Consider the following 17,642-nt stretch of genomic DNA (forward strand, 5'->3'; position numbering starts at 1 on the left):
TATCATGGTCAAGCCATTCTCCCAGAGATGTCTAGAGTTAGCATCTTTAAAAACAGTTACAACAACCTTTAGGGAATTTTCCAGACTATCCTATTAAGCATAGAATGATAAGAAGCTGGAACTCATCCTGGCTTTTTCATTGTTAGTACTTAAACCTTGATGGGAGACTCAGGTTTCCCAGACTATCTTTGGGCTAGTCTCAATATCACAATATGCATCCTTATGAGTCCCTAGCATCTTCTTCCCTTACTTCCCCCACTCATGAGCTATAAAAGATTATGTTCCCCCAAGAGCAAATGGCTCATATAGTATGACTGTCTTTATCTACTTGCATTTGCTTGAGCCCATAAAGCTATTTTCACATAAAATAAATAGCAAAATCTCTATTACCGATGATGGATGTCTGACTTGATTTCTTCAGGTCAATTTCATAATATTCTTTTACAATTATGTTTTCCCAAATCTATTTATCATTTCTGGAACCTTTTTTTTTTAAACCAATCATATAGACATTGGAAAAGTGTCCATGTTTATGTGTCTATGTGTATGTGTACATATGTGTAAATATATATGCTATGAAATTTTAAAATGACATTGACTTTTGGGATAATGTGTGTGCACATGTGTGCATGAACATATTTCTCCTTTTTCTTTCTTTTTTCTTTTTTTTGCAAATCTCCAATTTCATTGGTGCAAGGAAACTCCTAATGAGCAACTGAAAATCAGTACCTCTGCAACTTATAAACTTAGAACAAGATTCTTAACCTGAGATCTGGGAACTTTTTAATATTTTGTTAAGCTTATTCTAATAGCATTAGTTTCCTTTACAATCCTATGTAATTCCATTTATACATTTAAAAACATTATTCTGAGAAGGTGTCTATAGGCTTTACTATAACTGCCAAAGGAATCCATAATACAAAAATAGTTTAAAAACTCTGGTCTTAATTGTCTAGGGGCACCAAGAAATAGCTTGTCCAAAGATTTCAGAGGCCATTATTATCCTTTCAACTATTATTGCTCAATAAATCTCTTTCTTACCATTGTGTTGCTTGTATTTGTATTCTCAGCACTTAGCACTATCCCTGGCACATAGTAATTGCTTTTGAACTAACTAACCCTCTTTATTTTTAAAAAGTGAATCAATAGAAAGGATATTCCTTAGCCACAAAAAAATCAGTGTTTTTGGCATAGGATAAAAAAAGGAGAGATTCTAACTTTCCCGGGATGAAGACCCCAAAGCTGCTAAATGAGCTAAGAATTTGCTTTTTAGCCAAAAGGAAAAACCAACCACCTTATCTCCTGCTATGAGATCTCCATTTTAACTAATATACAATCATTGTGTGTGTGTGTATGTGTATGCTGTTTATGTTGAATATAAGTACCTTAAAAACATGAAACTTAGTTCTACCCGAGACAACTTTATCCCCTGTACCTGAGACAATGCGAGCACACAATAAGCACTTAATAATTGATTGATTATAAACAGCAAGCCAAGAACTGAGGGTTCCAATGGGTAGAGCATTGGGCTTGGAGTTGGGGTACCTGAGTTCAAGACCAGCTTCAGGCATTTACTAGCTATGTGACCTTGGGCAAATCTGGGAAGGAAACGGTAAATCACTCCAATAACTTTGCCAAGAAAACTCTATGTAAAGTATGGTTCATAGGGATAATAAAAAGTCAGGTACAACTTAATGACTGAACAACAAAGACAAGATTTAGACATCACTAAGGAAAATCTTTTACATGAACAGATGTGATTACCCAACAATACCTTTTTCAGTAGGGGTCATCGGCTCGAGGGGATGGTGGGAAGCATTGGTGTTCACAGGACATGGGGAGGGGGCTGGAATTTTAGACCTTGTACTGATGGCTGATGGTGGCAGGCTCTCTGGAAGCATAACATGCTGTTCTGGTGAAGATAGAGACAAGTGTATATCCATTTCTTCTGAACAAGTGAGGGAGCTGCCCGCTGTAGCAACACTATCTCCCAGCAATAGGGTTTCTGTGAGGGAGTTATCAGAGGGAGGAGGCGAACATCCCAAAGGAAAGGGTTTGTGGTTGGTTGTGAAATGGGCCTTGTTGCTTTCACATACTGGAACAGGGGTGCACAAATCCAGCAACTGAACCTGTTCCTCTGAAGCACACTGGGGTAAATTAATCCAGGCAGCTTTGTGTCGCATGGACCTAATATCAACTTGGCTAGGAGAGTAAGCAACGTTGCACTGACTGAGTCCCTCCTCTGTGTCTTCCGACTCGTCACTCCTCCTCTTCCAGGAATTCAGAGGAGACTTCTGCGATCCAGCAGCTTGCGACACCATCTTTTCAGGCTTTGAGAGTGGTTTTGATGTGGACAAGTTCAAAACAGACAGGAGGAATTCTCTGATGGCCACCATACCACTTGGGTGTGACTTACTTCTCCTCTCGTGTCCATCTACTACTGACCTGGAGAGATGATCTGTTGAAAGAGATATTGGGTTTTTCGGAGTCATTACAGGTAAACATCAAACACATTTAAATTGTGCTTTTAAAAAAACATCTATTTCAAATCTAGAATTTCTACCTGAAAAGGGAAATTCATTTTTGATTTGTTACTATATCCCCAGCACACAGTAGGTGCTTTATAAATATTTGTTGATTGATTCCTTGATTTATAAGCCTGAATACTCCATAATATAATGAAAAGAGACCTAAATTTGGAGTTAAAGGATATAATAGCATCCCAGCTCTAGCACTAATTATCTGTGAGATCCTGGACAAGTCATTTAATTTCATTGAGTCCCATTTTTTTTTTAATGAAGGACCTGGACAACTAGATTGATTTTTTTTCTAGTTATAATCCTATAGCATCATGCTTGCTGAAAAAGATTTAGCTTTAGCAGCAAGATGTAGATCAAAGGCTAGAACCAAAAACAAGTGTACCTATAGAGAGAAAAAATCCTTAGCCCTACCTTTATCTCACAGTAATTTTGATGGCCTACTCCCTTCAAATACCATCATTACATACATACCACAAGAAAATAAAAACCATGACATACAGTCTTACTTTTTACCCAAGCCAAGACTTTTGCTCTATATTACTGAAAGAATTTGACCTGAGATAAAATCACAAGCTTGTGCTTCCCATTTCCTTATTAAGAAAACAGGTCACTTCTTGGCAAATTTTGAAATTATAAAAGAATAAGGATCACATTTTATTTTGTTTCCTCTTTTTTTCTTTTCTTTTTTTAAATTTAATAATAGCTTTTTATTTTCAAAATACAAAGACAGTTTTCAACATTTATCTTTGCAAAATCTTGTGTTCCAAATGTTTCTCCCTCCCTTTCCCCTATCTCGTCCCCTAGACAGCAAGTTATCTAATATAGGTTATATAGGTGCAATTCTTCTAAACATATTTCCACATTTTTCTTGCTGCACAAGAAAATCCAATCATAAAGGAAAAAATGAGAAAGAAAAAAGCAAGCAAACAACAGCTAAAAAGTGAAAATACTATGTTGAAGGATCACATTTTAAAGAGTTTGGCTAAAAACAAAGATTGCTGTTATATCCAAATTTTGTTTCAAAACTTTATATCATACAATTATTTTTAGGTTTATATAACAGGTATAATTTATTGTAGTGAAAAAGAACATTAGATGGGAATTAGGGGACGTAGGTTTAAGTCCCAACTCTGGTAATTATTGGCTGTGTGACCATGGGCAAGCCACTACACCTCTAAAACTTGGTTTCTTGATCTATAAAATAGATAACAATCCTGCCTTACTTATATGAGTGGTGTAATTTTGAATGTGCTTTGTAGGCCTTATAGTAAAATAGAAACGTAAGGTAGTATAATGAAATTGACCAGCTAAAAATCATAGGCCTTCCTGACATCAGGTTCAGAGCTCTATCCATTGTGCCACTTAGCTACCTAATAGTCCTTAAGTAGTTGTATTCCTTCAGCAATAACTATTTTTAAACAAAAATATTTAAACAAAATTTTATTTGTTGATAAAATCTAGCCTTTGTTTTCCTCACGTTTCTGTCAGTGATTTGAAGTGATAAGCATTTTAAAGACATTTTCCTTGTCCCCCTCCCAATAAAAAAAAATTGTATAATCCTAACGTTGAAGAGGATCTTATGAATCAGGTTGTCCAACTTATATGTCAGCCAAATAACCCTCTCCAAAAGAGCAAGGGTTCTGGATGCTCTGGTCTTCCTATCCTTAGTTCTCATTGTAGTGATAAGCCCCCTTACTGTTATAAGAACATCAACAAGGTCCCCATCATTTTAATTCCACATCAGTTCTTATTAATGGGAAAATCTGGGTCAGGAAAGGGAGAGGGTTTGAGAAAGAAAAATCTTGAGATGGGAGATGTTTCAAAAAGATTAATGAGAATGACTGATGATTGCATACTAATTACTATGGACACATCTGTGTCCTTTATTCATCAGAATTCACCCTATCCCTGTTCATAAAGCTAATATGGGCTATCAGCAGGAAAGTTGAAGTCACACTACTAGAAAGCCAGCATTCAGTGTATAGCAGCATTTAATTAAATTAAAACTGATATAGGTTAGAATTTTCCTCATAACCATAACTAAGATTATAACTAAATTAAAATTGCCAATGTTTCTATTAAAGTTTCATTAACTCAGATTGAATTGTTCTAAGAGTCCTGCTTTTAATTATAACCTATCTGCAGATCCAAACAGAATAAGGACAAGAACTGTAGAAAAGAGTTCTTTGTGGCACTAGACAATTCCACTCTGAGTCGGATTGCTTTAAAGTGAACCTAGCCTTCATTAGCAGACTAACATAAATTCAGGCTCCAGAGGATTATAGAACCTAAATGAGCTCTAACACAAATGTCCTCCCCCCCCCCCAACATCCACAATCTTCTTATACACATCTCCCCCACACACCCATACATCCATACTCATGCACATGAAGAACCTGAACTTGCCCTTCCTAGACTGGTCAGAGATGTTTTACCTGTAGCCCATCACCGAGATGTCTCTTAGTGGAATGAAGTGGTGACATGGTCACTCCGCGGTTCTGATCAATACGTCAAACCAGTTATTTCAGACCTCAAACAAAGGCACACAGTAGACCCTGGATGCTGGTAACAATTAACAGAGCCTTTTAAAGAGGATGTCCTAATAGTAGGGTTTGTTTTCACAACTCTGCATTTACTTCTTCAAATGGCTCCAGTTACCCTTTTTGGGTCTCAGTTTTCATATTTGTAACATGAGAGTTATATTAGATGATCTCTAAAGTCCCTTTCAGCTCTAAATCTTATGATCCCGTGATTGAAAGTCATTACCACGTCGCTGCTTTGTCATTTAACAAAAATTAAACTTGGAAAGGAACTAGGAAGAGCTAAACAGCTTTAAGTACTACAAAGAGGAATAAATAAAATTCACTGTAAATCTGTTTGGGTGGATTGCTGGGTTTTTGCTGCCTGTCAGACCTCTCTTATTTGCTTCCAAGGACTTTCTTGAAGCTCCCCTTCCCATTTGTCTATCTTGAAAGACATAATAGCACCAGTAGAAGATTAACAGTGTTTATTTATTGTTGTTGTTGAATCATTTCATTCATATTCAATTTTTAGTTTGCTTCACCAAATCATATCCTCCTGCCCTCATGCGTGGGAACATTCATTTAAACATCAATGCCCCCTCAAATAGCTTTCCTTCCTAAGAAAAATCCCAAATGGAGTCATAAATAATCAGATATGACTGAAGATCCCTGTCCAGCAACAAATACCTTTTGGGGAGCTCCTTATATTAATAAAATCACAGGTGAGCTCTTTAAGTGCAAATCTACTTGTCTAATGGCCAAAAACTGAAAGTAATGAAGGCACCAAAATGCTGACCAGCAGGGGACTATTTTTAGCCAAAGGTATTGGCTAAATTTATCTATTAAGATAAGGAAGGCTTTCAAATGGTGATAGTGGGAAGATATGCATATAATGATAAAATTAGTAACTCTTGATGCAAAATATCATGACCAGATATATCAGAGGTGAAAGGAAATAGAGTTTGCTCTCTCAGGGTACTCAGCAATGACTAGATTACATCACAGTATTGAAGGTAATACAAAAGAAAGCAAACTCATTAGTATCAGAAGTCACAACCTAAAACCAAAAAAAAAAAAAAATATATTAAATCCAGTAAATTGGTTCAGAGTACTATCATTTGGGGAAAAATCTTAAAACTCCCAAATGAGATTCTTTCCCTTTCCAAATTGTTCCCCAAAGTCAGCGTTCACATAGTGTAGCTTTGTACATTTTGCATAAAGTTGCCACACTTTACAAAATATTACCCTATTTATTCCCAAAATGTAAGCACTAGGAAGGAAATAACATTAGCTAGCTAAGACAATGACTAGGCACTGACACTTTATTTCTAAAATGGCCTTTATTTCAACAGTCAGAGGAATTAAGAAAGCCAGCAGAGACAAATAGAGGAACCATGAAAAATAAAAGGGAGATCCAGAAGTGTTAATGTTAACAAATGGTCAGCATTTGAACTTTTGGATGTTATACATCAAAATAAAACCTTAAATGTTTTGCAGAGACACATAGCATGAAAAAAATAATCTTTTATTTTTATCATCTTAGTTTTAGATTCAAGTTTATACAGAGAAGTGCAAAATGATCAAACACAAAGATCCCAAGTATTTAGAAGTTGGATAATTAAGATCACATTGCTATAGATAAAGGGAAAGTGATCAGGCAACTGAATAAGGTATATTACAAATGCAAAAATTAATCAGAATTCCTTGTCTACTTTGTATGTATACAAGGACCAATGTACTTAAGTTGAAAAATTGCTAGAGTTTCATTTATGAAAAAAATGTGATATGACAGAGTTTTCATTTGCTCCAATTAGTTTAATAAGGCAAGAAAGATGATAGGGAATTTCAATAATTCCTTGGATGATGAAGCAATGGCCATTGTTGGGATGTGTTGTGGGTCTAAGGCACAGCATATGAGAAGACACAAAAAAAATAGCTAATTATAATAGTTGATATTGATACAGTTCTTAATGGCTTACAAATGACTTAATTCATTAAGATAATCCATCAAGGTTAGATGCTCTTGTTTTATAGATGAATATACAAAGGTCTGGTGAGTTTAAGCGATTTTCTCCCACAGTTAGTATCAGAGATATAACAATACACAAATCTCTACCACCTCCAAGTACAGTGCTATTTCTTCTAAATCATACTGCCTCAAGAAGCAATGTCCAAATGAATGGAGGAATGGAATAAATGGATGAAGCAAAAAAGAAAAAAAAAAAACAGGCAAGGAAGGAGAAGTAAAGATGTCCAAGATGTACTAGCAGAGATACCTGAAATAGAGTGAAATAGTTTCAATAACCTAAAGTAAAGGGGGGGGTTGGTTTCTTTTTTTAATAAAAAAAATATGGAGGGAGATTTAAAAGTTAAGAAATATATTATTAAGATTAAAATATGTGAGGAAAAATCCAAGATATTAAGTTATTTCAACAACCAAAAATGTTTCATACAGAATTCCTTAAAGCACTTTCTAATTTTTAAAAGCTGGCGTTATCTGCCTTAACATGGCATTAGAATGGCATATAGCATTGCAAAATTGATGAAATCACTGATAAAATGTTTTCCATCAAGTAAATTTCAAATTTCAAAAACTGGTTAAGTGTCTTGGAATAGATGTCATCTTCTAAAGCTTTTTTTCACTTGTGAGTCCCTTTCACCCAAGAGGTCTTTATGAAACCTTGAACATTTAATAGATTTACAAATCACTGATAATAAATCATAATTTTACAACCCCCACATTCAATTACAAGACCCACAGTTTAAGAAGTGTTGCTTGAAAGAGAAGTGGGCAATGAGAATAGTTTGCCCTTTACTAGCAAAGGAAGCATTCATAGGCCAAACTGATATTTTAGGTTCATGGCAATAATCATGAGAAGGGGGAAGAAAAAAGAACTAAACACTTATATAGTACTTATTATATGCCAGACATTATGCTCAGATATGAATATTATCTTACTTGCTCCTACAATAACTCTATGAGGTAGGCATTATTATTATCTCCATTTTACAACTGAGGAAACTGAAGAAAACAGGTAAAAACTATTAGCACTAAGGTTACATAACTTGAAAGTATCTGAAGTCAGATTTGAACATGAATAAGTTGAAAGTTTCATACCTGACTGATTGGAGACTTGAGCCACTGGAGTAAGACAGCTAGTCCTTGGTGAGGTGTGAGATGGAGGAATATGTCCTGAATTCACTGATTCCACACACATTAGTTTGCCTCTGTTTAGCAACTGAAAGAATAGGAAATTGAAAATAGCTAGCTAGCTGGCTAGCAGAGACCACAACCCACAATCTGCAGTTCTGTAGAACTGGGAGAAAATTTGCAAAAAAAAAATCAGAGAATATATAATTATTTAAGATTATGTAGAGCTAGAAGAAAAACTAAGGAAGATTAAGGGAATTGTGTCACAAGGAATATTCAGAGTTGTTTTGTTGTTTTTATTACACCCAAAGAAATCATAGTAAGGTAATGAAAGTCCTGAGGGTTATAATTGAGTAAACTAACCTTTAGAGCAGAGACTAAAAAATTAATAAAAGTTTCAGTGCACTCCAAATTTCAGAAGTGTAAATTCTCGTTCAAATAATATTTTGTTTCCTCAGGAAATAAAAACTGTCAATGAGCATTTCAGAAAGAAAAAGAAGGAATTCAATTTTCTCATTCACTATATCAATCTGGACTTATTGATCCAGCCCTAAAGAATTCGTTGACCAAAAAGGAAATGAAAGCAGTGGTATAAGAGGTGAGAACATTAACACGAACTTGTAGCTTGAAGGTACAGGTTCCTGTTGGACAGTCATACTCATTTTATTTCTGTTTGGGGTATACAGATAAGTCATTCGGATTGCCAGTAAAAGAATTTGGCTCACAGATAATGTGTATGGATCTTGAGTAGAAGCTAATTGATATTCTGGGTAGACACAGACTTTCAGTTTTTGGTATAATAAATTTGCTGAAATTTTACAGTTGCATTTTAAGTTTTGGGAAGTGGAAATAAGTTTTTTCCATTTACTCTCACACCTAGTATGTTGATAGTTTGGCAATGGACTACAACTACAATGTGTTTTTGTTCCTCTCTGAGATTCAAGTTCCTCATCTGAAAAATGAGGATAATTTCTTCATTTTGAATCTATCTCAATCTACCTCACATGGTGGTTGTAAGGAAAATGTTTTGAAAACTTTAAGAGTTATTTTTCACACCTAGTGCAACTTTCTGTAAGATATTTTCAGCAGCATTTTTACATTTATGAGATAAAAATGTAAAAATATTTCTTTTAAAAACCTATATTGATATCTTTTGTTTTTCTATCATCTTCATTTCCAAAATAATCACTTCCTTATCCAATGAGGCACCTCTTTCAACAGAAATGGGGAAAAAATCCAGTTCGGTAAATTAACCTATCAATGCTATCTGATGTCATATTTCAATTCTGCATCCAGAAGCTCACTTTTGCAAAGAAAAAAGGGAAATAGATTTTCTCATGTCTCAAGGATAGGTTGGAAGTTCTTTTCATTCAATGTAGTCACAAAGAAAAGACCATAAAAATTAAACTAATAAAGACCACCACCTTAGAGGGGCTAGGTTTAGCAAGGAGACTTCTCTTCAGGACAATAAGCACATCAAGCCCCTCTAATATTAGTTCTCTTTCTACCCTTGTTACTTTCTCTTACCTCTAAACAATATGAGGAATATGCCAGAAACCTATAAAGATGCTTCCAATTTTTTTTTACTATACTTCTTAGCTTATTAGTGGAAATGATAAAGAGATGGGAGAAAGTGGGAGCAAAAACTCTTAATGAGGAAAATGTTTAAGAAAATGGTAATCTGATATTAGAACATTAATCAAAAATTTTTTTGTTGAGCATCATGGAAGAAAGATATGCTAAATTAATTAAATATTTTTTAATATTTAAGGACTAAAATCTCATGAACTCTCTTTGTAGGAATAGGGTCCATAGTGCAAAGTTGTTCTATTACTAAAATAGTGTTTCTTTCTACAATCCAAGTACACCAGGTGGGAAGAAGAGGAAAAAAGCAACTTTTTAAGAATCTGAATCTAAACATTACTTCTGCTTGCCTGCAAGAATTTCATAAAATCAAACCTAGACAAAAATTACAGTGTGACTCAAACAAGTTCTTTAGTCAAACATCTTTCCTGAAGTAGGGTGAGGGTGAGGAGATAAGGAAATATTCCTATCAACCAGAAAAAAATTTTAATGGAAAAATTCTCTCTACCAGTTAGATTTAGGAGATGATTTGTAAATGAAGAAAGGAGAAAGAAGAAAATGCTTTACATACACTTGGAGGCCTCAGTTGATTTGTGACTTGGCTGTAGGTTGCTAGTGGTAATGACTGAAGAGAAGACATGTTGGAAAAGACTTGATTTTTTTTCCCTCTTTACCATCTGAAAGCAATTAGAAAGAATATGATACAAGTGGGTGATTTTCAAGTCAAGTCAACCAGCATTTCTTAAACACTTACTATGTACCTGACATTTTGCTAAACGCTAGGAATATAAAGAAGGCAAAACAGTCTCTGAGAAACTCACAGTCTAAAGGGGGGATATAGCATGTGAATAATAATGAACAAAAAAATCTACAGAATAAACTGGGAAGAATCTCAGAGGGAAGACAGCATTATTTTGAACTTTTCTTACTATCATTTTCTGAAATTTAAACTTCATCCCTCAATAAAGGTGGAGTTAAGTATACAATTATTTTAAAATAAGCATATTTATATCATCTTTTCAATATCATTAGTAAATAGTCAAGCATATCATTGCCAGAACTCATTCTGTTCATTTTTACAATTTTCCCTCTTTCCCATCTGTAATATCATTTTTAAAAGATATTATTCCAAATTAACACAAATCACAAAAAAATACTTCAAGTTCCATTGACTAGAGTTAGCAATAGTAAATAGTCCAATTGTAAAAGCAGTTGGGTATTAATTAAAAACTTATAAGATTTAAAAATAGCTTCTATTTATCATAGTATTATAAGTTTTGCTATGTGCTCTACACATATTAACTCATTTCAAGAATAACTTTTGCAGTGGACACTTTTTACAGATGAGGATACCTATGTTTAAATGACTTGCCATCCAACAAATGTCAGAGGTAAGATTCAAACCCATCCAGAGAATTATCTCTTCCCACTCTCCCCAAGCAGCAGTCAAATGAAAGAAGTTCAAATGATAAAAGTTCTGGATTCAAGCAAGACACCTCAATTCAGGAAACCTGGATCTTATTTCCCTATGCCTTGATTGATATCTGTCCATTGTAGGGAATATTTTTCATAAAAATGGGGAAATATTCAGGAAACTTATAAAAGTTCTGGAGAGAAAAGGACAATCCTCTAAATATTGTATCATAGGGAGGATGGTGGGCTAAAATTGCTATATAAATGCCAATTATAATTAGCCTACAGTCTGATTGGCATCTAGTCTGGTGATAACTTTAGTCCTCGAGTACTCTATTATACTCCTGCTGAGCTTAATGTCTATAGAGCAATTCATAGATGTGCTGCTTAGAGTTTAGCAACTGGGCTCTGTAGAAGAAAAAAATATACACACACATCCTTTCAAACTTAATTTACATTATTTATACATTATTGCATCTAGACAATCATCAAACAACAAAAAAGGCCCTGATTTGTAGTGACTGCCAATTTCTGAGTTATAAATACAATGAAAATTTTACCACTAATTCTTGCAAGTTGGTTAAAGCTAGATCTAGCTCATATGTCACTAACTATCCTTTCATAATATGTTTTTCTGGAAGAAGTATAAGCATCATTACCATTCTCCCCATTTTAGATGAAGAAACTGAGGCTCAGCAATTTGGTAACTGGTTAGAAACCACCCCAGCTCATTCTCAAACCCAAATCTTCCATCTGCAAGTTCAGGTTTTTACCCTATACTCAGTGCCTTTTTTAAAACCTTTATTTCATTTCAGGATCAAAAACAAATTATTACAAATAAACCACATAAATTCACAAATTGTTAAATATAAAGTGAAAATTTTTGCCTTCTGAAATTTACGTCGCATATGCCAAAATTAAATTTTCCTATATTGTAAATAGTACATAAGATCCAAGAGAACTTACCCATATAGCTGCTACATATCTATAGCAAATGGGTAGTAAAATTATGTCCCCAAGTTATACGATAGGGGTTTTTAAGTTTACTTTCCAATCATCCTTTTTCACAACAAATATCCAAAGGAAATTTCTCATTCTTCTATGCCCTATCTCTGATGTTACTTCCCTTACAACCATTAACCCTAATGGTTGTAATCTAATCCATTTTGGAAGACCAATAGATATTTTTGTGTTTAAAGAGTCATAGGAAGAAAACAGGTACAATAATAAAGTATACCTCTCATCTATTAGGATTCATCACAATTATATTGAACGACCCCAACGAGTACATGGAATTAACCAAACAGAAATAACCAAACGTATACAATCTCTGAGTCAGAAAAAAAAAAAAAAAAAACACTCTAAGATTTGTGCCAGGATAATATATGCAAAACAGAATTAATTAACTTAAGGCTGGATATGTGAAAGCCTTGGGGCAGACAGCCACTACAAGCAGTGCCACATTTGTGTTATAGGGTCAGGACGCTGACTTGGGACGGGTGGGTCTGGGGAAATACTCTTACCATATCAATTCACTGTCATTGTGAGCAATGAAACAGTGGTTTGGACCTGAGCAATAGGGGTTAATTTACTCCTACCCAATTGAACTAGTATCTCGACCCAAAACACTCCTTTAAAGCCCTAATAGCATTGGACTTTCTGTTAATTTACAAAAATGATCAACAGTTAATGCATGAAGGAAAATTATTCCCAAGAAAATAAAATGACAGGTTGTGTATTTCAAAAACAGCTGACTCTGAGAGCTTGTTCAACATGGAAGGCTGAAGGACTCTTCTCTGAATTTCTTTTAAAAGAATCTGAATTCTCTTTTACCTAGAATGGATTGTATTTGATTTTACCAGACTGGTTGGAAAGAAAAGGAGAACAGATTAGAGAGGAATACTTAGCATTTAATTAACACTTTATTTATTTATAATACCACCTTTAAGGTATCAACAAGATTCTTGCCCCATCTGAGATTTGAGGAAAGATTTTCATCAACATTAAACAGATGAAGAGAGTAAGTTTTTTTTTGTTGTTGTTGTTGTTGTTGTTGTTGCTTTTTTTTTTTTTTTTTAAACATGTCTTAATCCAGATTCACAGACCAGGTACTTGTCTACTCTTTACCTATGGGAACGTGGCTTCCAACTCTGAAATTTTGTGAATGTTTCTGTTGTAACAATAGGGTAAAAAAATGTTCTGGAAAACATTGTACAGCTTTATTTTTTCTTTAGGGGCATTAAATCCTTACTGGTTAAATAATCAGCAACCAGGTGGTTTTATTCCTCATTCTCTCTGGTGACATAATTAATTTCCTGACTAATCCAGAAGCCCTCAGACAACTTTGAAAGGAGAAATCTTTGTCAAGTATTCTTAAAAGTAGAAGAAAAGTTAGGTTTGTCTCAGGGAGCTGTCCTTCCAGCCACACTGGGGTAGAAGAGGGCGGGAGAATCAATTCAAATTAAAATGAGATGCTTTCTGGGCTGCTTCACTACAATCCTTGGTCAGGATCTTCTTTCCTGCAGTGCAACCAGCCTAGACATAACCATTTGTTATAGATCTGACTAAGCAAGAACCTGCCCCACTAATACCTTATTTTATGTATTGGGAGACTTCCCCACTTAGATGTATCATTTAAATAATACATATGTTTGCGTTTGGAGGAAAGAGAATAAACCTAGAACGGATCTAGACACATTGTTATGTGCTCGGTAATTGTTTCCTGAAATATTCTTTGCCTCGGGAAAAAAAAAAAATTCATCCCAATGTACCATTCCAGGGTAGGACTGTCAGCACATAATTTGTCAAGATATCTGGCTTCTATCGCTTTCATGTATGTACAACATATGCAATATATTCGTGACCTCAGGCAAGCCACTAGCCCTAGATGGACCTCAGTGTTGGGTGAGGGAAATGAGAGGAATGGCTCAGATCATCTTTAAGGTCTTTTCCAGCTCTACGAACCCGTGACCTCACGGTGTTGTCGCTAATTTCTCAACTCACTGGTCTCTGACCTCATCCTGGGCTGCCTTCGCCCTTTCCCTCACCCACCCTCTTTCTCTGGGGACACCATCTCTGCCTCCGTGCGTCCTCTAAAAAAGCTCTTTTCCTCTCCTCCCAGACCTTCTGTCCCCTGGACAAGAGCTACGGCCCTACCTTGCAGAGGACCGGACCTGATAGCCGCGGCCAATGCGGCTCACAGTCCGGTCCGAGGGGCTAAGGAGAACTCGGGCAATAAAAGGCAGAAGCTGCGGCAGAGGGAAGTGGAGAGGGCGGAGGTGCGGCCATCCTCCCCCCAGCAGTGGCGAAACTTAACAGCCTCGAGACACCCCCCACACACCAGTCCCCCACTTTTGCCAGCTTTTACCGCGCGAAAGAAGCTCCTCTGCTAGGGTCCTAGTCCATCACGACCCGGTCTAGGGAATAAGGGGAGCTCCAGGTTCCCTCAGGGTAGAGTTTGGCGTGTCCAGGTAAGGGCGGCGCTGCAGGTGAGGGACAGCCCCTCTACCTTATTACGCTACACTACCTTATTACCTAAGTTCCAACTCCAGTTCCTACATTTACATATCTCTGTGTTAGGAGGCAAGTCCCTCAGCATTCTTTGAGCCTCAGTTTCTTTACGTATAAAATGAATATAATAATTTCAGCGTTGTAGAGGTTACGAGAAAAGCGTTTTAAAATACGTTTAAAATTCAATTTTATCCACTGAAAGAAGAATAACCCTTAATAGTTGATTGGGGATAAATTTATTTTTGCTCTACCATTTACAGACTCCACTTCAACAGCAAAATTCAGGCTGGCATTCTATCTTTCCAGGTCTTCTTCACTCTCAATCCATAGTCTTCCTGACATCTGAAAATCACATAGACTCCCTCTATGAACATACACACTTAAAGTGTGTAATAATAATGAAATCATTAATAATAGTGTGGATTATCGATCTTGGGAGCAATATAATAAAAGATTTTTAGGATTTGTAAAGTACTTCATATAAATATCCATGAGGAAGTCACTCCTGAGTTTCATTCCTCACCTTTAAATTTCAATATTTTTACACCTTAAAGGTCATTTCTAGCTGTAAGACTAGGATTACCTCATGATTCTGAGCATCCCTCTATTTTCATCAATCCCTCCTAGAATGGTCAACTCCTTTCATGGCAGATACTAGGTCATTTTTCAATCATTCTTTCATTCAACGGCACTTAATAAACATCTCCAGGGGTCCTCAAAGTACGCCCACAAGCCAGATGCGGCAGCTGAGGACGATTATTCCCCTCACCCAGGGCTATGAAGTTTCTTTATTTAAAGGTAGGACTATGAAGTTTCTTTATTTAAAGGCCCACAAAACAAAGTTTTTGTTTTTACTATAGTCCGGCCCTCCAACAGTCTGAGGAACAGCGAATTGGCCCCCTATTTAAAAAGTTTGAGGACCCCTGAATTATTCTACACCAAAGAAGAGAGACAAAAAGGAAAACATTTTCTGCTCTTAAGGAGCTAACATTATATATCTTATTTAAACAATATTTTTTATTAGAAGGTAACATGAGAGAGTGGACTAATTCATAGAGTCCATGAGTTAGAATGATTTGAATTGAAATTCTGTTTTTGACATACTGGCTACCAGACCCTGGATAAATCATTTAAACTCTATCTCAAACAACTCTAGGATTATAAATTGCTAAACAGCTGCTGATCAACACTGAACCCAACCCAATAGAATATTCTTAGTTCACAGTTCAATAACAGTGGCTTGCTAAGTGAAGTACTTAATAAATGCTTGTGCATTGACTGAATACATAATCTCATTTAGTTTTCCAATATAGCCTATTGAAGAAGGCTGAGTATACATTATTATTACTGTTTTACAGATGAGGAAATTGAGGTTCACTTATTAAGTGATTGACCCAGGGACATACAGCTATATAGATTTGAAACCCAAGTCTACTACTATCTGTATGACTCCCATGTTCTTTCCAATACATACAAAATCTCCAAGATGAATAGTACTTTAATGGTCTCCTAGTCTAAGTTCTATCTGAACAGTTTCTTTCTATCTAATTTGATTAAATTAAATACAGCCCAATATTTTTCTCTCACAAAAATAGATTTCAAATCTCAATGAAGGGCAGGGACCAGATTCTCATTCTCTCTGGCATTCTCAAAGTTTCAGAAAGATTTGACCACCAAAATCTGGGGACCAGAAGGGTGTAGAAATTCTTAATGCCCAGTATAAGGATTAATTGAATAGAAAAGAAATTTCACAACAAGCTACTAAATGAAAGAATATTTATAAACATATTGCTATATTTCCAGGATCTGAAGAATTCTTAACTGTTTGAGAGACATGGACCCTTTGGCAATCTGAAGTGTATGAACAATTTCCCAAAATAATGTTTTTAAATTGATAAAACACATAGGATTACACAGTGAAATAGTTACAAAATTTTTTTTAAAACAGCAACAATTTCGAGTACACCAGGTAAAGAAGCTCTGATAAGGGTAGATTTGTTCCTGGTAACCTTGGGTTCATTATCCCTAAAAAAAACCAAAAACACACAAACAAAAATAAAAAACCTTCTATAGTTTCCACATGAGTTTTTTTTTTGTTTTGTTTTGTTTCTTTGTTTTAAGTAGAAAAGGTTATAGATCAAGGTCAACAGAACCTTTGACATATAAAAGGCGCCAAGAAGCAATAGCATTGTCAAATAACTTACCACTTCAGTGCAGAATGGCTTACTTCCAAATGTCTGTTGAAACACAGAGGGAGCCCATTGTGATCAGAGTAGGTTCTGGAGAGCAACTGCCAGACCAGTCCCGAGCCAATTTCACAAAAAGTGAGTCTGTAAGTGAAAATGAGTAAGCCGGGAGCAGAGTGATGACCCGCTGGCGAACTTGGATGACAAAGTCAGCAGCTGGGAAATCAATGTGTGCAAAAAAAAAATAAAAATAGGGAAGGAAGTGAGCAACGAGTAAGCAAGCCCAGAGGAAAGAGCAGGAGGATACCAGGGACGTAAACATAGAGAGAAATTATCTCAATGCCGGGCTCTAGCTAAGAGAGAAGAAAGGGGGTAGCCATAGAGAGGGGAAGAATAGCAGCACTGATGTCATGAAAGCAGCAAAATTTCATTTGGCCCTTCTCCCTGCCTGCCTATGACCCTTTGAGCAGCAAAGTAATTAAATTCAAATCTGAGCTCTAGGAGCAGGGTGGGTCAGTCATTAGGGGAAAATCTGAATTCAAAAATGCCCTTAATAACGGTGACCCTAGGCAAGTCATTTAACCTTCCTCTCTCTCAGTTTCCTCAGCTGTAAAATAAGAATAATAATACCTATCTAATTTTAATATTTGTAAATTAATTTATAAATTTAATATTTGTAAATGCTGGGAATGTGGTAGAAATTTAACAAATATTTATTCCTTTTCCTCCTACTTAT

At 35.7% G+C, this 17,642-nt stretch overlaps 1 protein-coding gene across 2 annotated transcripts in view; it reads right to left on the reverse strand.

Moving 5' to 3' along the window:
- Positions 1-17,023, reverse strand: part of RUBCNL (rubicon like autophagy enhancer) — a 41,246-nt gene extending 24,223 nt beyond the window's left edge. Inside the window, exons 1-4 of one of the 2 annotated variants that reach the window (XM_012545295.3) lie at positions 16,925-17,023; positions 10,369-10,474; positions 8,181-8,301; positions 1,775-2,458 (exon numbers count right to left, since the gene is read on the reverse strand). In XM_012545295.3, the coding sequence (XP_012400749.1) occupies positions 1,775-2,458; positions 8,181-8,301; positions 10,369-10,437 (874 nt within the window). In that variant the 5' untranslated portion in view covers positions 10,438-10,474; positions 16,925-17,023. Of the gene's footprint in view, positions 1-1,774; positions 2,459-8,180; positions 8,302-10,368; positions 10,475-15,303; positions 15,368-16,924 lie in introns of those variants that run through there. The other variant, XM_031961916.1, reaches the window with a different exon arrangement.
- Between the last annotated feature and the right edge of the window lie 619 nt (positions 17,024-17,642).

The sequence above is a fragment of the Sarcophilus harrisii genome, chromosome 3 (assembly GCF_902635505.1).
Source record: "Sarcophilus harrisii chromosome 3, mSarHar1.11, whole genome shotgun sequence".
Taxonomy (NCBI): Eukaryota; Metazoa; Chordata; class Mammalia; order Dasyuromorphia; family Dasyuridae; genus Sarcophilus; species Sarcophilus harrisii.